Below are 24,912 nucleotides of genomic sequence, written 5' to 3'. Positions count from 1 at the left end.
ACTTCCTATCTGTACCGATAACCTAGGCCCCATACCCAGAATCATATGTAATAAGTTTATGTTCCTTTTTCCTAATGATTTTCTTCATGCAGGCTGAACTTCTTTTAGAGCTACCAAAAGAACAACTTCTTAATTGGATCTTTCAATGCCTGGCTGAACTTCATGCTTCACTACCCTCCTTCATTAAGTACTAGGTCCAATACCTGGTCAATTCTGGCAATATGGAAGTTGGAAACCCAACTTACTGTTTACATCACAAATATGTAAAATTTGATGGATTTAGTGTGTTGAAGGGCCAGAAACCTACCACGGCAAATGCAAAACAGGACTGTTTTGCATGACTGACATGGCAGTACAGGACATCTGAACAAGTTGGGACTATCAGCTGATACCAGTGAACATGTGCTTCCTTTCAAGATGTATAATCACAGCCACATCAATGAGGTTAGTTACAACTCACAGGCACCTTAGAATTGGAGTTATCTAAATTGTACTCCTAAATTTGCAAGCCTTATGCAGGACAGGGGCATATGTTACAAGGAAGCAGTTAGTAACCTAGTCATCTGGGCACCTTTAATACTTGCACTCATAAAACAACATTCCTTTCAGAAGCCATCTATGGTGATAACCTAGACATCTTATCCAGTAAACCTTTAATCAAAATATCCAGAATTTACCTTTTGTATACGTCACTGAGTAGTAAAGCATTCTACAACCATACTTTCTTCCTTTTTCCCATCTATAAATTCTTATCGAAGTTACCTGATATGGAGAAATTCATTGCCAAGATTCAGTCTCAGGCTAGTTAATACATTCTAAAGAAACTAGAAATCAGTCTGGTGAGTGGAGCATTTTTGTTGCAGATCACTAAGAAGTATGCTGTTGTTTATAGTTATTGCTAGAAACTTGTATTCTTTATAGAAAGAAATTCTTGTAACCACATGTTTTTGCAATCAGTTCCATCATTTAATATTAATTCCGTAGTTGACATCTATAATTATTTCTATTTTTAGTTTTATCTAAAATCAAAGGAGAACAAAACTTATCCTCCTTTAATTGTAAAAAAATATGAAAATCATTTGAGAAGGCATTTTAAGGTTGCTGACTATAGGCATATGCCATGTATTAATGTGTAGCAATGCTAAATGCATATGTTTCTATCATTATCACGTGCCATGCCATTAAAAATTTCCAAATCAGCGAGGTTGATGTTACTAAATGTATATAACGTTATTAGAGACTAATATATATATATATATAACACGCGCGTACATATATATGTGTGTGCGCGCGCGTGTGAATTGAAATAAAAGAGTAGCATTTATAGGAATTGAAACATATCTATTACTTGTACTTCTTAAATGCAACACTTGTTTGTTCATGCACTAATAAACTTTTTCCAGTATGGAATGATCCATATGGTGTTCACATTATCAACAAATAATAATAATTATGATGAATAAACGATTTCAAAAAATTAAACACACCCTTCTAATGTATCACAACTTGGACAATGCATCACATATTCTCATGCATCCTTTACCACCTACCACGTCTCTTTATAAAGTTTTTACATTCCTTTCAACGTGAAACCAATGTTGAAGGTTGGAAGTTTATGGGAAAATAGTGCTAAGTGCTTGTAGTGAAGCAAGATCTATCACTAATAGTCTAAGTATTTCAAGAAGTCCAATAAAGTTGTTTTCTTATTTACTTGTCAACATTAAAAAAGCCAAAGGCAACCGTGTGGACTTGGTTCTTTTTATCATCTCTAATAGGCATTATTAATTATTGGATTTTAGTTCTTGATCATCTTTATGATTGTGCATCTTTCACATTATATACTTGCTTTACAGTAATGGTATTGTCTAAATTATTCTCTTTCAAATTTAGTAAAATATTTGTAGCTTTTATGTCAACCAACATCATTAGGTTTTTATTTGATGTCATATGGATCACATATTAATATATCAATCAATTCATGATTATGATGTCTACATATTACAAACACAATCCACCATCCTTCGTTATGTACTAGTTTTTCACGCAATTTAAATGGACAATCATATTTCCTTATTTCAGTAATAGTGAATTATAAATTCTTTTTGTAACTCTTATATTTGTCACCTCTTTTACAACCTAATAACACATGTTTTTTTTTTGGTTCAGTTGTATCAAACCTCAACATCATGATTAAAAATCATAGTTTAAATGTTATCATGTGGATCCATTCAAGTCAATGATATTGTGTACTAAATATCTACATAAATACATACACCATCAACATATCCCTTGTGACGACACAAACAATACTTGAATTGATAAGATGGAGAAAATATATTGATTGTTTTATCTTTTATTCATGCTTGCGTGTACATGTGGTTATAAAAAAAGGCAAGACAATTACCTTAAACCCAAAGTTGGGTAAGTACAAAAAAATAATAATAATAAAATAACATTACATATGAACATTCTATGCATCAAGTTAGAAACATATAAACTGAATCCTAGGTAGAAATGCGTGACCCACATGCTACCAAGAACTCTCTACGTGGATTTGTCATATCCTCCTTCTCGAGCCACGCTGAGCTAAGTCATCAAGATGTACTTCCATTCAGAGTCAGCATGCTTTTAAAGTTGTCTTGCCCACATGCTCATTCGTGTTCTACCTTGAATTGGAAAGGCAAACATTTGTTCTTGTCGGTGAGAACTTACTCTAAAGGTTGTCTTAGAAACTACTAGTGCTTTACTTCCTGCTTGAACTAAAAGCTCATCTTGAAAAGCTAGGTCTCAAACTCAAACCTTTGTTGCCAACAACTTCTTCTAACCCAATGATGTTATTATTTGATGCTGAATAGATGAAGGAAATTAATGTTACAATCGATGGATTGTGTGATGTGAGTTGATTTTAGCTTTGTATATGTTTTTATGATTTTTTACTTGGATTAAGATTGTGATTAACAATAATAGGTGAGACTCAGTGAAGATTATCACCGGAGACAAACTTACCAAGTGGTTAAATAATTGTGAAGATTCTCTTCAAAAGAGTAAAATAAAAACACAATTACTAAGATAATGATGATGATTGCGGAAAATAAAGCAAGACAAAGGAATGAAGAAATCGAATTGAAAAGGAAGAAAAAATGGCGGAACAATTAAAGAGATAATGAGCAAAAGAAAAGAAGAGTAATGACATAATTGAAGAGAAAACGGTAAGGAGTGGAAAGAAATGAAGAGGGATCACACCACTTGGGGGAGGAAGCTCCAAGATGAGTGAGGATGGGGTCACCACTTGCAGCTATCAAGATAAGACTAAAATAAAATATAGGAACACTTTAGACTCATTCAAGCTTAGTTTCTTTACTTCATGTGATTTACAATAAGGGAGACATAGGAACAAATTTGATAAATATTGATAACTCTCAGATAGAGTATTAGAAGGGAAAAATCCTTTAGATGATGAACTATTGATTCTAAGCCATCTCTGGCAATGAATCAACAATATCCTATTTACAAATATGAGTGTCGTGGAGAGGAAGAGAGGAAGGATAGGGACATAAATGACTACATACTTCTAAAAACTAGGTCAAATGTGAGCACATGGGGGAGTCTTCTAGAATCTAGGTCAAAGGTGAACACATGGGTGGCTCATGGGCAGTCTTCTAGAAACTAAGGTTTCTAAAAACCTAAGCGAGTTTTTTCTTCTTCTGAATGGGCCAATGTGAGTCCAATTGATTACAAACTAAACTTGTCTTAGAAAGACTAAAAGGAAAAAAATAGTTGATGTTTAACCTAGTCTTGAATAGTAATTTGGGTTTGTGGTTAACTTCTTGCAATGTTGGGTCATATCAGGCCCTCCAGGTTGGAAAGAATTTGTCCTCGAATTTAGAACTCCTGTAGATAACATAAATTAGTTTGTTCACATAAAAGATATGAAGATTTCAAAAGGTGTGAAGTGAATCAAACTTACGTGCATCGAGCTTTTGAAGTTCTTGTTTATTAGTTTTATATACATGTTGTATTTGTAAAGAATGTTTAGGGAGAAAGTGAATTTGATGTGTAATGGCTCTTATAAGGTGTAAATCTTTAGAAGGATTTTGAAAATCATCCCCAAATTTTGTAATAAATATTTCAATTATTTAGAACTATTAATGGATGGAAAAGATAAGGAAGGAACCTAGGATAAGCAGTTTTTATTTTTGGACGAGCCAACGTTACTGTTTTGACCGCATGTGGTGAGATGATGAGACTCGTTTTGATTTTGTTATTTTCCTCACCTTTTTCATCTTCTATTTTTGTTTTTATTTTTATTTGATCCTCATTAACTTCTTTTGGAAATAGAGGTTTTTTAGTTAATCTTGTGTCCTTGGAAGTTGAAAGAAATTTTTTTGGTATTGGCCATCATGTAAAATCTTTCTATTATATTGCCAAGGCCCCAAAAGCATGTGTGGCTTCCATTGACACAACATCACATAAAACTTCATCTTTATATTTTTCAGTGGCAAATATTACAAAAGGAATTGTCTTCTTGGGTTGTTGATGATGGTGACGCCTAACTTCATAATTAGGTCTCTCCATTCTTCCTCATCTTCCTCTTGGCTTTCATAATGTCTTTGATACCTTGTGGTACTTTTAGGCTCTCATATTCTTTTCCGGATTTGCCTCTCTTGTGATTCTTCTACAACTTGAAGCCTCTCCATAATTTTTCTCTTTAAACCAAGTTCCTATTAGTTTCCTCAAGCTCCAAAATATTTTTTCCCTTTGAGAAGAATGTGGCTTGGAAGATTCCCCTAATGACAAGTAAGCCATAATTGTATACAAAAAAATAAATAATTAAATAATTAGTTTAAAAAAACAATTAAATCACTCACTTACGTGTATCACTCAACTTTTTTTTGAGAAAAAGATGAAAGAGGGTTAAGTTCACTCAAAAGAAAGGTTCCAAATTTCAAGAGCCCACACTTGCGAGAAGAGCTTCAAGTGAAATAGGACAAAAAATTTATCGATCACTCAAAAAGGACTCCACAAAACTTGAGAAAATTTAAAGTTAAGCAAGAAAAGATTAAAGAAAGAAAGCTAAACCAAATATGAATCAATATGAAGACAAAACTTTAAATAAGACAAACAACAAAAGCATGTTTTAAGACTCAAAGAAACTTACTTAAACTTTAACTATGAACTTTATGTTTTAGAACTTGTTAAAGCAAGAAGGATAAAATTCCATAGTTATGAAAACAATTTGCCACACAAATAGAATCCCTTTGTTTTAGCATCTTGAATTTCAAGATGTGAATTCACTTACTTTTCTTTGTTTTTATTGTTAGAATATATGGCCTTAAACGAGAGGGGGTGAATTGTTTAAGAGAGGTTTTTGAAATATTTTTTATTTTTAACAAAATTCTTTGTTTGAATCCTGAACAAAAATTAGGTTAGCCAAGAACAAGATCAATAAAACAGTAAAGCAGCAGAAAAACAATCGGTTGTTTATACCAATAAAGCTAAAAACAGAACGTAAATGAATTTAAGGGTAAGAGAAAGATACACCAACAATTTATACTGGTTCACTCTTAAACCAAGAGCTACATCCAGTCCCCAGAAAACCACTAGGTAATCCACTAAGTAATTAAACCAGATTACAACACACAATCCACCAAAGCAGTGAGCTTGAACCCTTCAAGAAACACACTCACTTTGACAAATCACACACCAAGAGTATTGATCTTGACCACCTCAAGAGCACACAACACTCCTTGGCAACACAATACTAGAAATACAGAAGGTTGAGAAGAAATTAAACTTGTTTACAGAACAATCTGAAATCAATACGAATGCAATCCTATTCCACTCTCTTGGAAAACCCAAAGCTTTGATGTGAATGTTTTAAATCTTGAATCAACTCTTTTCCACAACTGAAAAACTTAAATCTGTTTCTCTTTTTTTGTTTGAAAACATAAACAAACTATTTATATTTTCCAAAGATTGGTCAAAACATTTAATGAAGGAGCGTATTTAGTTGGAAATCATTTAAAGCACATTCAACCACCGAAACAGAATTTTGTTAGGATTTTCAAAGAAATAATCGGTTGAAACCACGAAACAACCGATTGTTTGGTTTGGCAGTTAAGTCAACCAAACTTAAACAATTTTCAACCTTTTCAAAAACTCCTAAGAGTAAAACAACTGGTTGATTCGACAAAACATGTTGTTTTTCACTTAGTTTGAAAAACACTTTATTTCAAAAAAGATTTAAAACACATTAACTTTAGATTCAACAAAGGAGTGGATTACAAATAAAACTACCCAGATCCCTCCCAAAACAAAGCAACAACACAACCTTGCATCAAGCACAAATGATTTGGATTCTTCAAAGCACTTGAGCACTCTTGATCAACATTTATGGATTCAAAGTTTTCCATATTCTTTTTCATGCATATTTTTAATTTTCAAAAATGATCTTGGATTAGGATTCAATGCATATGAACACTTGCATTCTATGTTTGGAATTAAATCAACCATCACTCAAACAACTTCTAATTTGGTTTTTGTTCTTCACAATTAAAATTAAAATAAGTCGAATGGAATAAAACTACCTAGAACACTAAGAACAATATACTCAAGGAAAAAGCAATGGCAATTTTAAATGACAAAGGAATTTAAAAACGGAATTTAAATTGCTTAAGAAATATAAAGGCAAAATTGTAAATGACAAGAAATTTAAAGACTGAATTGAAATGACAAGGAATGTAAAGACTGAATTGAAATGACAAGGAATTTAAGTGTTTGAAAAATAAAGATAGATAGAATTGAAAGGTGTTGAAATTTTAAACAAAAAATCAACTCAGAAAAAATTAAGCACAAAATAACCATGCTTTCAATACCACATGATGTGAGTTGATTTTAGTTTTGCACATGTTTTTAGGATTTTTTACTTGGATTAAGATTGTGATTAACAATAATAGGTGAAACTTTGTGATGATTGTCATTGGACACGAACTTAACAAAGTGGTTAAGTAAGTGTGAAGGTTCTATTCAAAAGAGTAAAAGAAAAACACAATTACTAAGAGGATGATGATGATTGCGGATAATAAAGCAAGATAAAGGAATGCAGAAACCAAATTGAAAAGGAAGAAAAATGGCGAAACAATTAAAGAGATCATGAACAAAAGAAAAGAAGAGTAATGGTAGAATTGAAGAGAAAAAGGTTAGTAGAGGAAGCTTAGGGATTGGAAAGAAATGAAGAGGGATCACGCCACTTGGGGGAAGAAGCTCCAAGATGAGTGAGGATGGAGTTGCCACTTGCAGTTATCTCTGCCAAGATAAGACTCAGAGAAAACATAGGAACACTCTAGATTCACTCAAGCGAAGTTTCTTTCCTTCAAAATTAAATGTGATTTACAAGAGGGGAGACACCTTATTTATAGATATGAGTGCCTTAGTGATAAGTGTGAAATTTAATTTATATTTCATATTAAAATACAAGAACTTATGGATATTAATTGATAGAATAATCATAAAATAACACCTAATTTATGAATTTATACATTTTTACATATTTTATGATTTTAATTTGAATAAGAACGATTTATTCCCAAAATTGTGTTAATTTCAGGATTCTAGGGAAGAATGGAGATGATTGGGAAAAAGGAGAATATACAAAGCTAAAAGGGGAAAACTAGAACGCACCAACACTCACCAAAGGTCGCTCAAACTTGCATATGCCAGACGCCTAGAGGATCTTGCTCAGGCGAGATCACTCCAATGATGTTGGACATTTTTTTGTGTAACTCGCCCAGGCGAGCCCAATAATGCCCAAGCGAGAAGTCACTTAGCCAAAGTCAATTAGGTTAAATAGCAGGCTTGAGGCACAACCCTAGGACGCAAAATTGAGAGGAAAACACCTTTGAGTGAATTGTAATCCAATTGGGAGAATAGAAGGTGTTAAAAACCCTAAAGGAAGCAACTGTCAAGGAGAAACATCCTGGGTCCTCTTTTCTTGCTTTCCCTGTTTGTACCAGCCAACATGTGTGACTAATTCTACCCTTTGGGATTGGGAGTAATCTGTTCAAACTCTTATGTTTTGAGGTGATATTTAAACATAATTTTATGTTCTTGATTGATGATTAGTATTATCATTTTGTTTACAATGATCTCGAAATTTAGATTTGACGGGAAAATACTTCTAAATTATTGACCCAAATGATAATGCTTAACATATTTGGATGCTAGAAATAGATTTGAAATGTTAATTGTTGTCAACGTCTGATCTTAATGATAAGAAGTTTTTATAAATATGCGATGAATCAATATTTAGGAGACATTTTAATAATTTTATATGCGAGGAATCAATATAAATGATTTTTATACGGACATCAATATCAATCAAAGGACACAATATTGTCATGCTAATTAAAATACAAAAGAGTGAGAAAGATGAACCCCAATCCCTATTTTCCCAATTGAAACAACAAACTCTTTGACTTGTTTTCTTTTTAATCATTGCAATCATAACAAATTCCAACAAACTTTATTATTTTTGTTTTTTATTTAGTTAATATTTTACTTGATTATTCAATTATTCCTTGTGGGTTCGATATTCGTCCTTAGGGAGAAATTATTACTTATGAAAACACGGTGCACTTGCCATAGAAAAGTCATCACTTGGAGAGGAAGAGAAGAAGGGTGGGGGCATAAATGACTACAAGCTTCTAGAAACTAGGTCAAATGTGAGCACATGGGGGAGTCTTCTAGAATCTAGGTCAAAGGTGAACACATGGGTGGCACACGGGTGATCTTCTAGAAACTAGGGTTTCTAGAAGCCTAAGCTAGATTTTTCTAATTGGGTCATTGTGATCCCAATTGATTACAAATTAAACTTGTCTTAAAAAGACTCGAAGGAAAAAATAATTAATATTATAGCTCATGCTCGGTTGTTCTTCTCCTGAGGATCTTTTGACGAATGGTGGGGTCCTATGTCTCTGCCTGAGATGTTTGACCTAGCCTTGAATAGACCTTTGGTTCATGGTCAACTTCTTGTAAAGTTGGGTCATATCATTGTGGAAGTTGATTAGAGTGGCAGTGGAATGAAGAAGATATGCACCAAATATGGAGTGGTTTTGGTGCTTAGAAATAGAAAGAGGATTGATCAACTTTCTAGGGATTCATTAGACCTTTGAGGCTCTCTAGCAAAAGGAGATTTGGTACAAAATGATTATGAAATTATGAGTAATTCATTTAATTAATTGTAAATTTGAATACAAGAGGTGAAAGTCACCTATTTATAGACGAAGAAGATGAAGGTAGCTTGCTTCTTAAGATGCTTACTCTAGTTAATTAGATTAACCATGGTGAGCTTTACTAGTTTAAGAAGATGCAACCCAATCATCTTAAGATGCACTAGAAACCCTTGCTTGTATCAAGTGAGGGTTTCTAAAGTGTCTTGTAATTATTTAAGAACCTACTTTAGAAATGGTCCAGAAATACAAGATCTGAAGAATTATATACTCTACTTTTTACAAGTTTATACAAGCTAAGACAAATATTTATTCTGTATATCTTGAGGTTGTTCTCCGCTTTTAGCATTGTGTAAGATGGCTTGGAAAGTGAGGATGGTTCTCCATTAGGTTCCTCTTCAAAAGGACTTGTCCTCAGATTTGAATTAGGGTGTGACCTTATTAATGGAGCAGGGTGAGCATGTTCCACCTGGATCAAATATCTAACTGTAAAAGATAGCAAACATAAGGACAATGCGAAAGAATAAAATCTAGAGGATATGTAAACATAGTGAAAGAAAAAAAGAATTGGGTTGTGTGGTACCGTTATTCTGGATCTTATTACCAAATGTAGATAAGTGAGGCACCACATGAAATGGAGAAGACAATGTGGAAGAAATAGAAAAAAAAAAAATTGGAAGAAAAATTACCTTGATTAGGTGATAAAAGCATGGAAAATGTTTTCTTTGTCGAGGTAAAATGGTCATTTGTTTTATTTTATTTTTGAAGATTAAGGTTTTCTTGATATTTTTTTTAGTTTACTAGTATCCATTCAAACCTGTTTAGGTGTAAGAGAATATATAAAAAATTTCTTGTCTTTGCCAGGGTCAAGAATTATCCTATGAAAACAATCAAAAAGTAAAATGAAATAAATATGCAAAAAAAAAATAAGAAGAAAAATGGAAGAAATGACCTTTGTTTCAACAAGGTCAATATACCACTTACTTAAGAGGTTGTCAAAATAGATACAAGAAGTAGTGTTATTTTTTTTTTTAGTTTTCAGTTTTTCTACCTCATGAAGTTGTCTAAACTTTTGATCTTGTTTTATTACAAGCAAGTCTTCAGAATGTGTTTGAACAAAGTATGGTTCAACTCTAGAAAAAATATTCTCTTTATTGAACTCCTTACAAAAGGTTTCCAAGGTAACATAATCAATATTAATGTCTGGGTCAGCACTAGACAATGAATTATCCTTGAGTTATGTTTCATCATCAAATTCCAAAATGGGAGATTAAAAAATTTCTTCTTCATGAAAAGAAGATTGAGTATCAATGAAACTTTTATCATCATAATATGTTGAAAATACTTTTTCATTGGAAGAAATTTCAAAAATTTGGTGTTCTTGACTATGATCACAAAAGTTTAAAAGATATGTAATTTTGGATGTTTTGGAAAAATAAATTTGTTGTGATGATTGTTGATTTTCTTGGAAATGATTTTGTTTAAAAGAATTTGATCCTCTTTAACTTGTCTAGATGTGAGAGGACAAAAAAATGATTTTCTTACCTAAATAATGAAAAATAAGTTTTTTAGATTTTTCTTCATGAATGACCTTATTATCAAACTGTCATAGGTGACCAAGTAAAATATGTTCAACATCCATTGCAATGATAGAGTTTAGAATGAGGAATGGTAGGAAGGTTTAACTTGCGAACCAACTTTTCACTATAATAATTAGAACAGGACCCACTATCCACCACAATCATTTGTACTAATCTAATCAAACAATTCATTACAAGAAACCTGATTAGGAGCCCCCCCCCCCCCCCCCCCCCCCTTGCAGTCATCCGCCGAAAGCACAACATTAAAATCTCCCAGAATACACCAAGGCCCTGTGAAGAAACTAAGATTCCTTCACAAAAACCGTCTAACCAAATATGTGTTAACACCATAAAAACCTACAAAGCTAAAGCATTTATCATGCATAAGGCAAGTAACATAAATAAACTTATCATTGACAAAGAAATTTTGGACAAGATTTGGAACCGACAAACACCAAAGCTTAGCAACTTTATTAATAATAGGAGACGTAGCCACCAAATGCATATTAACAGATTTTAAAAGGATATCGAAAGCATCAGTGTATGGCATCACAGGTTCAGCAAGAAAAACAAGAAGGGGTTTATGTAGTTTAAGTAAACTAATCAACATCTCCACAGTTTTATGGTTTCCCAGTCCTCTAACATTCTAAAAAAATGAAGAGACATTCACTGCGACGTTTTAGAGATAACTACCTTAGCATATTTTTTTGGATTTACTAGTCCCCTTAGGTGGTCTCCTTGGTTTTCTTTTAGTGCAAACAATTTCCTCCCAAGTATCACTGGGAGATGACCTGATTTTTAACAGTTATATGTTTAGAATTAAATTCAACAATGGCAGTCAGAATAATTGGCGTACCAGTATGAGGATCACCTCTTGCATCTGTAGTTTCCAAACCATCAAGAAAGGAAAAGTGATTTTGCAGGACCAACATATCATTATCTGGGAGTAGTGCTTTAGCATCCCCAAGTGATTTAGCCTTCCGAGAGGAGGTATAATGTGACGGAGACGGTGCAACCACAGTAGCAGAGACCTCCACATGATGACCATCAATAAAAGATGTAACCTTCTGTGCATCTACTATAAGTTGTGAATCTGAGCCCTTAGTTTGCATAACAACTCGTGAATCACCTACCATACTATATCATAAGTGGGAATGGACAACCCCTGCCTGGGTGAGGACCTATCATGATCTGAGGCATCCTCGAGAGGAGACATATCTTCAAAATCTGTAAGAATTAATGGCCTTAACAAGAGGGGGGGTGAATTGTTTAAGGGAAGTTTTTCGCAAATACTGCTTAAGAATGAAGATTGATATTGATTTACAGATCAAGGAATCAAATCAGCCAAGAAAACAGAATTGTTAAACTTGTTATTTATGACCAAAAAAGGCAGTCAAAGCTTTGGCATTTAGTGGGTTAAAATTCAAACGAAAAAGAATCAAATCAGAGGCAATAAAGCAACCTGTCAGACCCTGACAGAAAGCATAGAGAGAGAAATCACATTTTGATTTGACCAAGCTTAAAAAGGTTTTAATTTCCAATATAAAGAGGAATATATTCTATAAAGAGCAGTAATTGCACAGAGAATACATGTTCAAAGCAATAATAAATGCACCATTGACCACTAACGGCCCTGGGATTGATCAGAGATGCAAATCAAAGCACAGAGAATCAAAATAGAATTGACCATAGTGTTGTTAGGGCATAAAAAGTCGGTTGTTTCGTGAAAACAATCGATTAATTTTATGTGATAGCAATCTGAGTTTAATAAAATCAAATTCTTCAACATAAATCAAAATTTAGAGATACAAATCAAGGAACAAATTGTTTGAATGAGATTAAGGAAGATACAGAACCAGATAAAGCCAGAAATTGATTGCAGAAACACTGAAGAGGTTCAAATACAGTTTGTTCAAGTGTAAGAAGAGAAAAATGAAAAATTGATCTTCAAAATCATTGTACAGACTTTAAGTTGTTCATAACCCCAAAAATAAATCTATATCTTAAGCATATGCATCCATGTAGTCAAGATTCTATAGATCCTGCAATATGGAAGCAAAATTTTGAAAAAGAAAACATATCAAATGACAAGATTTGATCCCTTAAAGAATTTGGGTCCTTTCATGTTAGATTGATCATTAGAACCTTTAAGATTCTTAGGAATCCATCTCAATATGCCTCTAGGAACAAGAACTTTCATTATTTTGCAGTATCTAACAGAATGCCCTTTTTTCATACAATAAAAGCAAGAAATAACCGGTTGTTTCGAGTTTTTAACCGATTGTTTTTCTGCAAAGGTTGAAAACAGTTTTGAACTTTCACTGTTCTTGTTTTGTGGATAAAAACCAAGACCTGATTTTCCAAATACACAACTTTGAGATGCTAACACACTCTCAAAATTTGATTTTCCTTTGGTGAGTTTATCCACAGTTTTCACAAGATAAAAAACTTTATTTTCAAGGATTTTGCAATTTTCACAAGAACTTGAGTTATACTAACAAGAAGAGTTTCTGTAAATAATTCAAGATTTTCAAAATCATTTATGGAATTATCTAGCTCTTCTTCTAAGCTTTTAACTCTAGTTTACAACCAATTTTTCAAACCTTTTAATCTATTGTTTGTGAGAGCCAACTTATTTGCCTCTTCATGAGTCTCTTTAAAAGCCTCAAGAAGTTGATAATAGCTATCACTTTTAGATGAAGAAGTTGAACTTAGACTACTTGAGATGGAAGACTTTAGGCACATATTAGCTTTTGCATCTTCAAAGGAGGAGCTGGAAGAAGACACTTCATTGTCATCCCGTGCTATATAGGATTTCTTGGTCTTGCCTCTTCTTTCTCCTTTAAATTTTGTTTTCTCTTTGTTCTCATTGTTAGGACAATCTGCCTTGATGTTTCCCTGCTCACCACAGCCAAAACATGTGTATTTTTTAGCATTGAAATCATTCACTTTCTTAGAATTATACCTTTTAGAAGACTGATATTTGTTGTTGTTTTTCTCAAGAATTTCTAAATTTCTTGGACAACAAGCTGAGTGTATCTTTATCACTATCACTTGATTCTTGGCACCTTCTATGTCTAGTTGTCTTTAAAGTTATGCCTTTCACATGTTTTTCCCCATTTTCTTGAAAAAACAATCTGTTCATTTCCAATTCATGTTCCCTTAACTTACCAAACAAAGAGGTTGTAGACATTGAGGTTAGATCTTTTTATTCTTATATGGCAGTAACATTTGGCTGCCATGTTTTGTCCAGACATTTGAGAATCTTTATATTTAGTTCCTCTTCCTCAAAGGTCTTCCCAAGGCCCATAAAATGATTCACAGTGTGAGAAAATCTTTTATGGACCTCAGATATAGTTTCTCCTTTCTGCATTCTAAACATTTCATACTCTTGAATGAGAGCATGCTTCCTTGCCCTTTTGACATCATTTGTCCTCTCACGTGTGACTTCAAGAATGTCTCACATTTCTTTTGCAATTGCACATTGGGATATCCTGAAAAATTCATCACAACTCAAAGCAGAAGTTATTATATTCTTTGTAATCCAGTCAAACTTGACTTTCGTACTATCTGTCTTAGTCCATTCAGACCAAGGCTTATCAACAAACACATAATCTTTATTTTACTTGTGGAATAAAAAGTCCATTCTCTATAGCTTCCCAAATTCCTTTATCTGTAGATTGAATAAAAAATTTCATTCTAACTTTCCATAATTGATAGTTCACACCACAGAATAAAAGTGGTTTATTAATAGAAGCTCCTTCCACAAAAGGTAACTTGTAAGAAACAAATTTGAAAAATAGAACTTGAGAAAATTTCAAGCTTGATGCCAATTGAAAGAATTAATGACCTTAACAATAGGGGAGGTGAATTGTTTAAGGGAATAGTTTTTCACAAATACTGCTTAAGAATGAATATTGATATTGATTTACAGATCAAGGAATCAGATCAGCCAAGAAAACATAATTGTTAAACCTGTTATTAGAAAAACAACCGGTTGAAAATACGTTTTAATCGATTGTTTATGGCGGCAAAGATAAAATCACAATTCAACCAGATTTTAAATGAGTGAGAGAGAGAGAGAAGATCACACAAACAATTATATTGGTTCACTACTTACCAGAGCTACATCCAATCCCTAGAAAACCACTGGGTATTTCACTAAGTAACCAACAACAGATTTCAATCACACAACACCACAAAAATGTGATATTGACCACACAAGAACACATACCCTCTTTGCCTTTTCACACACACCCTCTTTTCCTTTTCACACACACATTCAGAACAACCCTTTGACTTGCAGATTTACTGTTTTACAAGTATACAAAATGAAAAACAATTACAAGAATAGAAGGAACAAATTACACTTGGTGTACAGTGTTAGGATCGATGGCTAGACCAAGAGGTGGGGTGAATTGTTTACAAAAGATTTTCACAAATACTTTGCTAAGAAGGAAACTTTAACAATCAACTCATAAAAGCAATTCAGAAAGCCAATCAAATTACCAAACAAAAACATATATCAGAATTATAATCGGTTAAAATAACGATTTAACCGGTTGTTTATGACAACGGAAAATATCAAACAGTTATGGAGAGAAGAGATGGAGAGAATTACACACAAGGTTTATACTGGTTCACTCTATCCCAGAGCTACATCCAGTCCTCAGTTAAACCACTGAGTATTTCACTATGTAACCAATCACAAATTACAAACACACAACACAAAGAGGTGACTTTGAATCCCACAAAGCCTACTCACCCTCTTTGCACACAGCCAACACCTCAAGCTAGAATCACACTGACCTTACAGGATTTTACAACAATTTTTCAGAGAGTAATATGAACAATTACAAGAACCTAAACAAGGTTAGAAAACACCTGTAATCACAGTACACCAGAAACCCTATTGATCAGTTCTTGAATCACAGCAAAGCTCAAAAACAATCTAGCTAAAACTTGGTAAAACACCTTTTCACAAACAGTTGGTAATCTCTCAAATCAATCACAAATAAGAGTATCAAACTTTTCTGTTTCATCAATCTTTTCACGTTTTAAAGAATACTAGTTTTATATTACTTGAGAAGCTACAGTAGAAGGCGGATTTGAACAACCAAATCAGTTAAAACAGGTTTTCAAAAAATTGTTATAAAAACTTACATTTAATCGGTTAAAATTGCGATTTAACCGGTTGAATGGTTTTGACAGTTATACAACTTATTCAAAAAACAGTTTCAAAACACCTTTTTCCGGTTAAGTGACAAACAACCGGTTGTTTTTCCCTTTGCATGGAAAAATATTTTAATCTTTAAAACAGATTGAAATAAGCTTTGTTTGAGAATCAAGACTGATCTTACAAAGATTCTAAACCCCATAACAAAACCTATACCTAAAACAGAACACAGCTTCAGGCTTCATGAGGATTTGATACATGAAAGCTTCTCATCTTCAACATACAAGAAATTACAAAGCTTCTAATTCATTTATTGAACTAATGGCACAACCTTAGGCAATCTAGCAAAGCTTGAATCAAATCTTCCTCAAAACTGTTTCTTAATCTCTCTTTCTGTATTACTCAAATATGGAGGGTAATCCATATTTATAGCCCTTCAAATTAGCCGTTTTAGGTAGTTAAAAACAAGCCAAAATAGTTTCAAACCAACTAAAAGCAGATTTAACAAGATTTTGAAAAATTGTTAAGTCAACCAAGTCAAGAACAATTTGAAAACCCTCCAAACAAGCTGGGTGGAAAACAACAGACTAAACCGAGAAATCAACCGGTTGTTTTTCACTTAGCTTAGAAAAACACTTTTTATTTTCAAAACTAGATTGATTCAGGTGTGCTTTGGATTAAGAATGAAATTTACAAATTCTAAACTACCTAGAACTAAACCCCAAACACAACGGCACATGCATCAAGCTCTCTTCACATATTTGGAGGCATCAAAGCTTCATTTTCAACAAAATCATCCTCCCCTCCATTTGTTTGATCAGAAGCAAGGTGACCCAAGAGTGACCCTGCATTAGTCTCTCCAGGAACATCAATTGTCAGATTACCAATAGGGCTTTCCACGAGCGTCAGCTGCGAATCTTTTTCTGATACTATTTATGTTGTTTAGGGACCACGGGGTCCCCCACAGCCTTCCCCTGTTCCCGTTCATCAAGAATTTTCTTCTGAGAATACTTATGTTGAGGTCCAGTAACACGACCTTGAGCATGAATCACGTGACACTGAGCAAGTTCATGCCCAATCATCTTACAATGAGAGCAAAATGAAGGGAGTCATTCATATTCCACGTCGGCTACAAATGCAAAGCCTGAATGTTTAACCAAGAGCTAATTTGGAAGAGAGGACAATAGGTCAATATCCACCACCACTTTAGCAAACAAACCCCTATTCTTTTTCATGGTATGGTCATCCAAAGACAAAGGAGTACCAATGCCTCTAGTGATAGAAATATCGCCCTTGGTCTCCAATATTCCAAAGGCAAATTGTAGATTCTAACTCAGGCCTGGTTTTTAGTACTCTTCATAGTAGATGGAACAAAATCTTTTGTCCATGCAAATAATCTCAAGAATCCAAGAGATAATTGTCATGAACCCATCTCTAGAACCCATTGCATGTCTTCTAAAGAAGAGAACTCAAACTCATAAAAACATTTCCCAAGATGGATTGCTCTCCAAGGTCCAATAGCCTTCCACACAAGATGCAAATTTTTAGTTAAATCAAGGTGTGTGAGAGGTTTATCCCCCTTATATAGAATAATCCAACCATCTAGATGGGTCTTGCAATCCTCAAGACCAACCATGTAATTTTCCTCATTAACCCGAACAACAACCATGTCTCCCTTAATACAAAGAGTAGGTAGCTAAGACAAAGGAATGTCACAATAGATTTTATAGATGTTATTTTACTTTACTTGTTCCAAATAAGTTAATTTAATATCTCATACTATGTAACATATTTTTTTATTTATTTTAGTCTTTATAAATATGTATTTTTTATTTTATTTTAGTGCTTTATAGATATGTATTTTTTGTATTTAGTTCCAATGTTACTTTTTTTATATTTTATTCCTATAATATGTTATTTTGTTTTACCCTCTCCTGGAGCGGTAATTTGATATTTTTGGTGAAAACAATATCATTAATTTGATTTTTTTTTTTGGTTAAAGATAACATATAATAATGTTATTAATATTAACTTTAACTTATCAAAATAACTACAAGAAGGGTTCAAAGAAAAAAAAATAAGAACTGAAATATAAAAGATCTGTCCTTATGAAGGACTAATATAGATTTTGAAAAATTAGATGATAATAGAGGGAGTAAGTAGATGGGCACGTGTAAAATATAAGATACAATTCAATGGGTATTTTGCTCTTTAAACTAAAACTAGTACTTTGACATGTGAAACGAGATAGATTTAATTTAAAGATATAATATATTTATTATATAATTTAAAAAAATAATAAAAGGATTTAAAATAATAACAAATAATATGTATAATATATGTAAAAAAATTACTATTATATAATTTTGGAATAATATTTATAAAAAAAATCAAACAAAATAACATGAGTAATGTTTGTTCATTATTTAGTATGTTGATTAGACTAACTTAACAACGCATAACTTATGGAATCTATTTAAACAATATAATATATTTGCTAAGTTTTGTAATTAGAAAATAGTGAGGATAATGGATACTACTATGTAAAAGAGAGTAGTGGGATGTTAACTATTGTAAACTATATTTTGTTATAAAAGTTTTTATGTTAGGCATCATTATGCAATTTGACATCTCAGTTAGACTGATACTTCAAACTTCAAATAACAACAATCATCTATCATCATAACAATCATGTGTTGAAGTCTTCTTTGTTTCTTTGCTTGTCTTCTTCATTTCTTCTACCTGAAATTGAGTAGTCATAGAATAAAAATATGGAGAAACCCAAAAAGTAAACTCACGTAACATTCTATATAAAAATATTGAAAAGTTAGCTCTAGACTTCACATTTCAAATTAAACATTGAGAAAGAGTATTTTATAATGAGGAAAAGAAGGTGATACCTAACATATTTTTTTGCAAATGTACGATGTAAAAAATACATAAATAAGTAATGGGGAAGAATGTACTTGCCACGTACTGATCCACATCTCTCCATTTAATTTTTTCTTTTGACAAAAGTAAAAATAATTTCATTTTGATTTTTTTAAAAAAAAAAAAATTGTGCTGAGACGTGACAAAATTGACTTCATCTCAGTTGTGTATATTATATATTCAGTTGTGTTTATTATAGATTAGTTTTAACTAATTCAAATTGACATTTAACGGAAAATAACATAAAAAAAACAAAGAAATAATTTTGTATTTTTCTTTTACATCATATTTAAAGAAAGGCATGATATTGAATACGAAATAACTAACGAAAGATTGTACCAAATAAAAATTGTCATCAACCAAAAGTGGTCTTAATTATCTGCAATAGTATCTCAAATTCTAAAGGTGCCACTTGTCACGCAACCTTCTTATCCAAGTGTGAAATTCAACAAAACACTCTGAGTACTACACATTTCGGCGAGTAACACGTTGTAAAATGACCTACAAAATAAGGTATTCTTTTTTTCTTCTTCAAAGACTAATAAACTACAATAGGTTACATATTCACTACCCAAATATCATATCTAAAGATAAACCATCCATGAAATTACTAATAACTAGAAAATTTGTACATATCATAGTTTTTTTCAAAAACTTTATCATGAAATTTGTCAATAACTCAAATGTTAATTAATTAATTATCAATTAAAATATTTTATATTTCATCACCAATAATATATCATAATTTCTAATAAAATAATAAATCTTTTATTTTATTTATAAAAAAAGAAAAGCAATAAAAACACATTTATTTTAGAAGGAATTCTTTATCAATTCCGACATTTATTTTCTTCCAATAAACTCATAGATAATCCGAAGAGGAGAGTATCGAAATAATCCAATTATTTTCATTAATTTTAAAATATGTTTTTATGATCCAAACAAAGACAAAGAGGAAAAGGGAGAGTGGGGTCTGTGCAATGTTACTCGTCACTTTTGAGTCAAGCTGCCACTTTTCAATTGGTTCAATAATGATTAAATTAAATTAAATTAAAATTCGAACAAAAATTCTGAACTGAAACTGAAACCATTCCTCTCTGGGACTTCAAACAAGTGACATTTCGGTTCAAATTTCATAACCCAAGTTGAGGATCTCATTCCATCGCCCATGAGTTTTCAAGACATCCAAGGTGGGCCTCACCCTCCCTCTCGCCGGAGCCAGTCACCGGCGCAGGCCGTCGCCGCCGGAATTTTCCAGATCAACACTGCCGTCGCCACTTTCCGGCGACTCGTTGATGCCGTCGGAACCGTTAAAGACACTTCCGAACACCGTCAGAAACTGTACCTTCACGTTACCCTCTCTTCTCTTCAACTTTGTTATTTTTGTGTGTTTTCACTATGGTGTGTTTTGTAGGCACAATACGAGGCAGAGGATATTGCAACAGGTGAAGGATACTTCTGCTAAGCTCAAATCCTTGAGTGAATCTGATCGTGATGCTAATTCCAATGTATGCTTCTCTTTTCTTGTTTTTTTAGTTTTTGTTTACCCATTTTTTTTCTTTTATTTATGCTTCATATGTGTGACTTTGAATTTTGATTACCTACAATTGATCATACCCTGGTTTTCTGGTTTTTCAATTCACTTTTGGCCTTGTATTCGATGCTCTCCCATTATGTTCTGCTTCTTTTACTATGCTTTGAAAAAACTATGAAGATTTTCATATGAATTCTCTCACATTGTGAATATTTTTATGTTTTCATCCAATCATGATCATTTGTTACTTATGTATGTTGACTCTAGTAGTAATTATTTCATCCCACTTGTGGGTAATCGAATTGGTTAATACATTGTAAAGATTTTTACACTATGAGTGTTTCAAAATTAAAATCAGCTCTGAATTGTATCTCTGTAAAAGGAAAAAAAAAGTTTGGATAGATAACCCTCCTTGTTCTTTTTGTATCCAGGCTAGTCAGAAAATTGAAGATGCTAAGCTTGCTAGAGATTTTCAAACGACATTGCAAGAGTTTCAGAAAGTACAGCAGCTTGCCTCTGAGCGTGAATTGGCTTACACCCCTGCCTCCCCCTCTTCTACTTTACCAATAAGGTCAATGAATCCACTTGTATGAATTTTTTCATAAACACTTCTAGAAAGAAAAAAATAAGAAGTACAACAGAAATTAGCTACTCTAAACTAAAGTTAGTCCAGAAACTCTCTCAAATAATTTTTCTATGTTTTTCTTTTTAACTTGTTCATAAGTTAATATTAGTTTATAAAGTTGTTTTCCTTTTTTTTCTTCTCATTTTCTTTCTTAGAAGTGTTTATGAAGAAGAACATAATATAATTGTAAAAAAATGACTTTATACTGTTGAAAATCTAATTTGCTTCTTTTTGTTCCTTGTGATTCGAGCTCTCTTTCATTTTTGTGTAAACAGCTCTGGCTCTGGTGAAGAATCGACTGGAATAGATGTTGAAAGTCAACCTTTTATTAGAGAGCAGAAGAGGTGAGTCTGCAACATTTCAGCTAGTTCACTGGACCGATTGAATTCAATAATATTTAATCTTTACCTTACCGTTATAACATACAAACAATATGCATTTTTGTAAGACAGGCGTATAGGTTGTTTTTGGCTCATTCAACTCTTGATTGAAATGTATCTTTTCATGGTCTGATTTGCTTGATCACTGAAATAAAACTGTAGGCAAGAGATACTTCTATTAGATAATGAAATATCATTCAACGAGGCCATGATTGATGAAAGAGAACAGGGAATTAGAGAGGTAGAAGAGCAAATTGGACAAGCAAATGAAATATTCAAGGACCTTGCTGTTCTTGTTCATGATCAGGGAGTTGTTATTGGTAAATAAATAAGATGACCATGTTACTTGCTTATTGTTGCCAAAAGACTTAGTTATTCTATTCGTTCATATTTTATGCATAAATCTGGCAGATGACATTCAATCAAATATTGATGCTTCTGCTGGTGCAACAACCCAAGCTAGGGTCCAACTAGCCAAGGCTTCTAAAAGTGTGAAATCCAGAACCTCATGGGTGAGTCGTAAAGATCTTATCATACTAATCCTCAAGTTTTGGCTTTATAGAACAGACATTAGAATAAGATGCCGTCCATTTCATTTATGACATTTGGAATTTAATTTTCAGAAATAGTTTTTCTTATTTCTTACGAATGGAATGACGCAGTGCACACTACCCTTACATGTTAACATCTCCTAACGAACTCATTCTTATAGAAAAATATTCCCAGTGTCAGATCAGCACGCAACATTATTCTTTTGCCAATAATGCTATTATGTTATGACACTTGTACATCATTCTTATATTATTTGACTACTCATACAATATTTCTTTCTTTACAGTGTTGGTGGGTGCTTGCAATTTTTGTGGTCGTGCTGGTCATATTACTTATTGTACTCATTCTTTAGTGTGCAAGTGCATATAATTGGGACAGATTTTGTCCATATTTGGTGTGTTTTGTGGTGTGAAGAGTGTTTTGACCAAAAGAAATGTATTATAGCAATGCAGTTTGATATATTGACTGCATTTGCAGCTGGAAGTTGGAAGAAGCTATTGAGGTGAAGTGATTTTATAATGAAAAATAGTCCTGTATTTGTAATACTGACGAGTGCATGAATATACAAGGAAAAAATAAGCAAGAAAACTCTAGAAGAATCACAAGATGTATGATAAGGAACAAAGGAACTTCTTTACTCATAAAAGTAATTCTTTGTTTTCTTTCTTTAATATTTATAGAAAAAATAATATCTTATTAAATTGATACCAATAATCGTGGATACAACATATGTTTATGCAAATCAAATCTGCTGAAAATAAGGAAAATAAATCACATTAACTGGAAGCAAATCTCCGAAAAAAAAAAGAAATAAAATAACATAGGGGTGTTTCAAAAAAGTAAATTTGATCTAATTCCGATTTATTACTTTTTCAGCAAACCTAGATGGAGGCTTGTTGCATGCATCCTCCAAATCTCCATTCAAAAATGTGGTTTTTACATCTAACAAAGCTAATGGTCAGTCCAAGTTAGCTACAACTGATAGGAGAACCCAAATAGTGTTTAACTTTGTCGTGCAGAAAATATTTTAGAATAATCTACTCCGTATATATTTTTTAAAGCTTTTAACTAGTAGGCTAACCTTGTGTTAGAAAAGTAGGCCAAGTTAAAGAAAAGGATTGATCTCTTACAAAATATTTGTCATTTTCTTCCAAAAAGAATCTACAAGTTTCTTTTAATCAGTTAAATGAAGGAATTATCCAGATTTTCTTTAAATGCTCTAAATTAATGTTCATATATTTCAAAACTGCGAATGGAATTTACAAGTAGGAATAAGAAGCAAGAATAAAAAACATAAAATTAATATTGCTTCACCTAGTCTCCTCATTCAAATTAAGTCAATTTATTAATTTCAAGTTTTTAAAAGAACACTATATAAGAAAAATAAAATTACACAATACATCAGAAAATTTTGAACCTTACAAGATCTCTGCTATCATAACTTGTGAAATCCTATCACAGGTATATTTTTTAAGGAATGTGTGGGAGGGAGTGGATCAAATTCAAGTGAGGTTAATAGAAATGCATCTTCTAATAGAAGTAAAAATGTTCTAGGAAACTATTAATTTTTTTTAATATGAAAGTGGACTCTTACGAGTCTACGGAGCTCCCACGAGTCTACGTAGATTCGCGAGTTTGACAACCTTGGGTGCATCTTGATCACCTTGATCAAGAACACCAAACAAAAATAATGAAAACATTTGGAATAAGATCACTTGGAAGCACTAATAATAGCATATCCTTTAGCCCAATATCCACCTATTGTTTATGAGTTTATCCCACCAATAAATTATATAAATGATAAACCATTACGTAGCGACATAGTAGAAGAGTATTAAACATCTTTCATAGGATCATGGGTACCTAGCATGTCCTCTTGAGTATAGCTATATCGGAATATATGTTGTAGATTAGATTTTGGGCATAGAAAAGTTTATCTTTCGAGACTACTCTTAGAACATTTTTTTTGTTGAATACAAAGGGTAGGATAGATAGATATTTTGATGTTCTTTTAACAACTCTCTTGAATGTAAGATATAAATTAAGAAGAATGTTTACTTGTAATTTGGTTAACTCTTATAATCCAAATTCATGCATATATATAATATGATTATTTTTTCTTTTATTTTTGTACTGGCCAGACCTAGGAGATCGGCTGCAGAGATCGGCGACATTGGATCTCGATGGTCTGGTGGCATTAATGGGCTACACAGGTGTGCCCCAGACATAATAACGAGTTATTATCCATACTAAAGAAGGACCTAAGTCACGAGAGGGTTCATGCATATGGTGTGTATAGCACGTTCAGGTTTAGCATGGACCTAAGTATCCCTTGGAAGCGCTAAGGCCCATAAGGGTTAGGGTTTCCAAAGATAGACTGCATGCATGACACGTGAATACTTAGGGCACCCATAGAACAGATGGCCCCGCAATGCTGGTATATGAGTTGGTACCTTGGCGGCCATATTGTTAAGATTTTGCACTCCAGAAGAGGTAAGTCCTATGCCGCAACTGCGGTAAGCTTGTGCGACGCGTCACAGGATGCCTCCCCAGTAACCCTAATTCCACTTAAGGAAAGATCCTCGTGGGATAGGGAGTTGACCTAAATACAACCTATATAAAGGGTGGTAAGAACCCTAGATAGGTACGCCGTTTCTAAGACTGAAACTGCTTTACATACTTACTATTTCTTAGCTTAATATTGACTTGATCGTCGGGGTGCAATCAACAGGTAGGGTCTCCTCTGTTTCAACGGAGCCATTCTCGACCACCCAAGGAGAGAGCATAAACCACTAGGAAATAGGAGGAGCCACCATCTGCCTTTGAAGTCAACGGCAGCTGAGTCAACCGGCAAGAACATTTGACGCCCACCGGGGCCCCGATAAAACTAGGTCTCATTCACAATCG

General features: G+C 33.0%; 2 protein-coding genes across 4 annotated transcripts in view; both read left to right on the top strand.

Annotated features, from left to right (window-relative positions):
- The window catches only part of LOC137813747 (DEAD/DEAH box helicase), a 29,557-nt gene extending 28,581 nt beyond the window's left edge, over positions 1 to 976 (top strand). Inside the window, exons 13-14 of one of the 3 annotated variants that reach the window (XR_011081503.1) lie at positions 93 to 444; positions 525 to 976. Coding sequence is in view for 1 of the 3 variants with exons in the window: in XM_068616161.1 (XP_068472262.1) it covers positions 93 to 194 (102 nt within the window). In the remaining 2 variants the exon portion in view is untranslated. Of the gene's footprint in view, positions 1 to 92 lie in introns of all 3 variants that reach the window. The other 2 variants (XR_011081502.1, XM_068616161.1) reach the window with 2 other exon arrangements.
- Positions 977 to 19,891: 18,915 nt separating this feature from the next.
- On the top strand, positions 19,892 to 22,548 carry LOC137813746 (syntaxin-22). The gene is made up of 7 exons (XM_068616160.1): positions 19,892 to 20,255; positions 20,329 to 20,422; positions 20,880 to 21,019; positions 21,349 to 21,417; positions 21,616 to 21,773; positions 21,865 to 21,965; positions 22,292 to 22,548. Exons 1-7 carry the CDS (start codon positions 20,083 to 20,085, stop codon positions 22,355 to 22,357), a joined length of 801 nt encoding a protein of 266 aa, XP_068472261.1. The 5' UTR covers positions 19,892 to 20,082; the 3' UTR covers positions 22,358 to 22,548.
- The last annotated feature ends 2,364 nt before the right edge of the window (positions 22,549 to 24,912 follow it).

The sequence above is a fragment of the Phaseolus vulgaris genome, chromosome 1 (genome assembly GCF_051622355.1).
Source record: "Phaseolus vulgaris cultivar YP4 chromosome 1, ASM5162235v1, whole genome shotgun sequence".
Lineage (NCBI taxonomy): Eukaryota > Viridiplantae > Streptophyta > Magnoliopsida > Fabales > Fabaceae > Phaseolus > Phaseolus vulgaris.
Note: the sequence above shows the minus strand (reverse complement) of the source record. Positions and strands in the feature narration are given on the sequence as shown.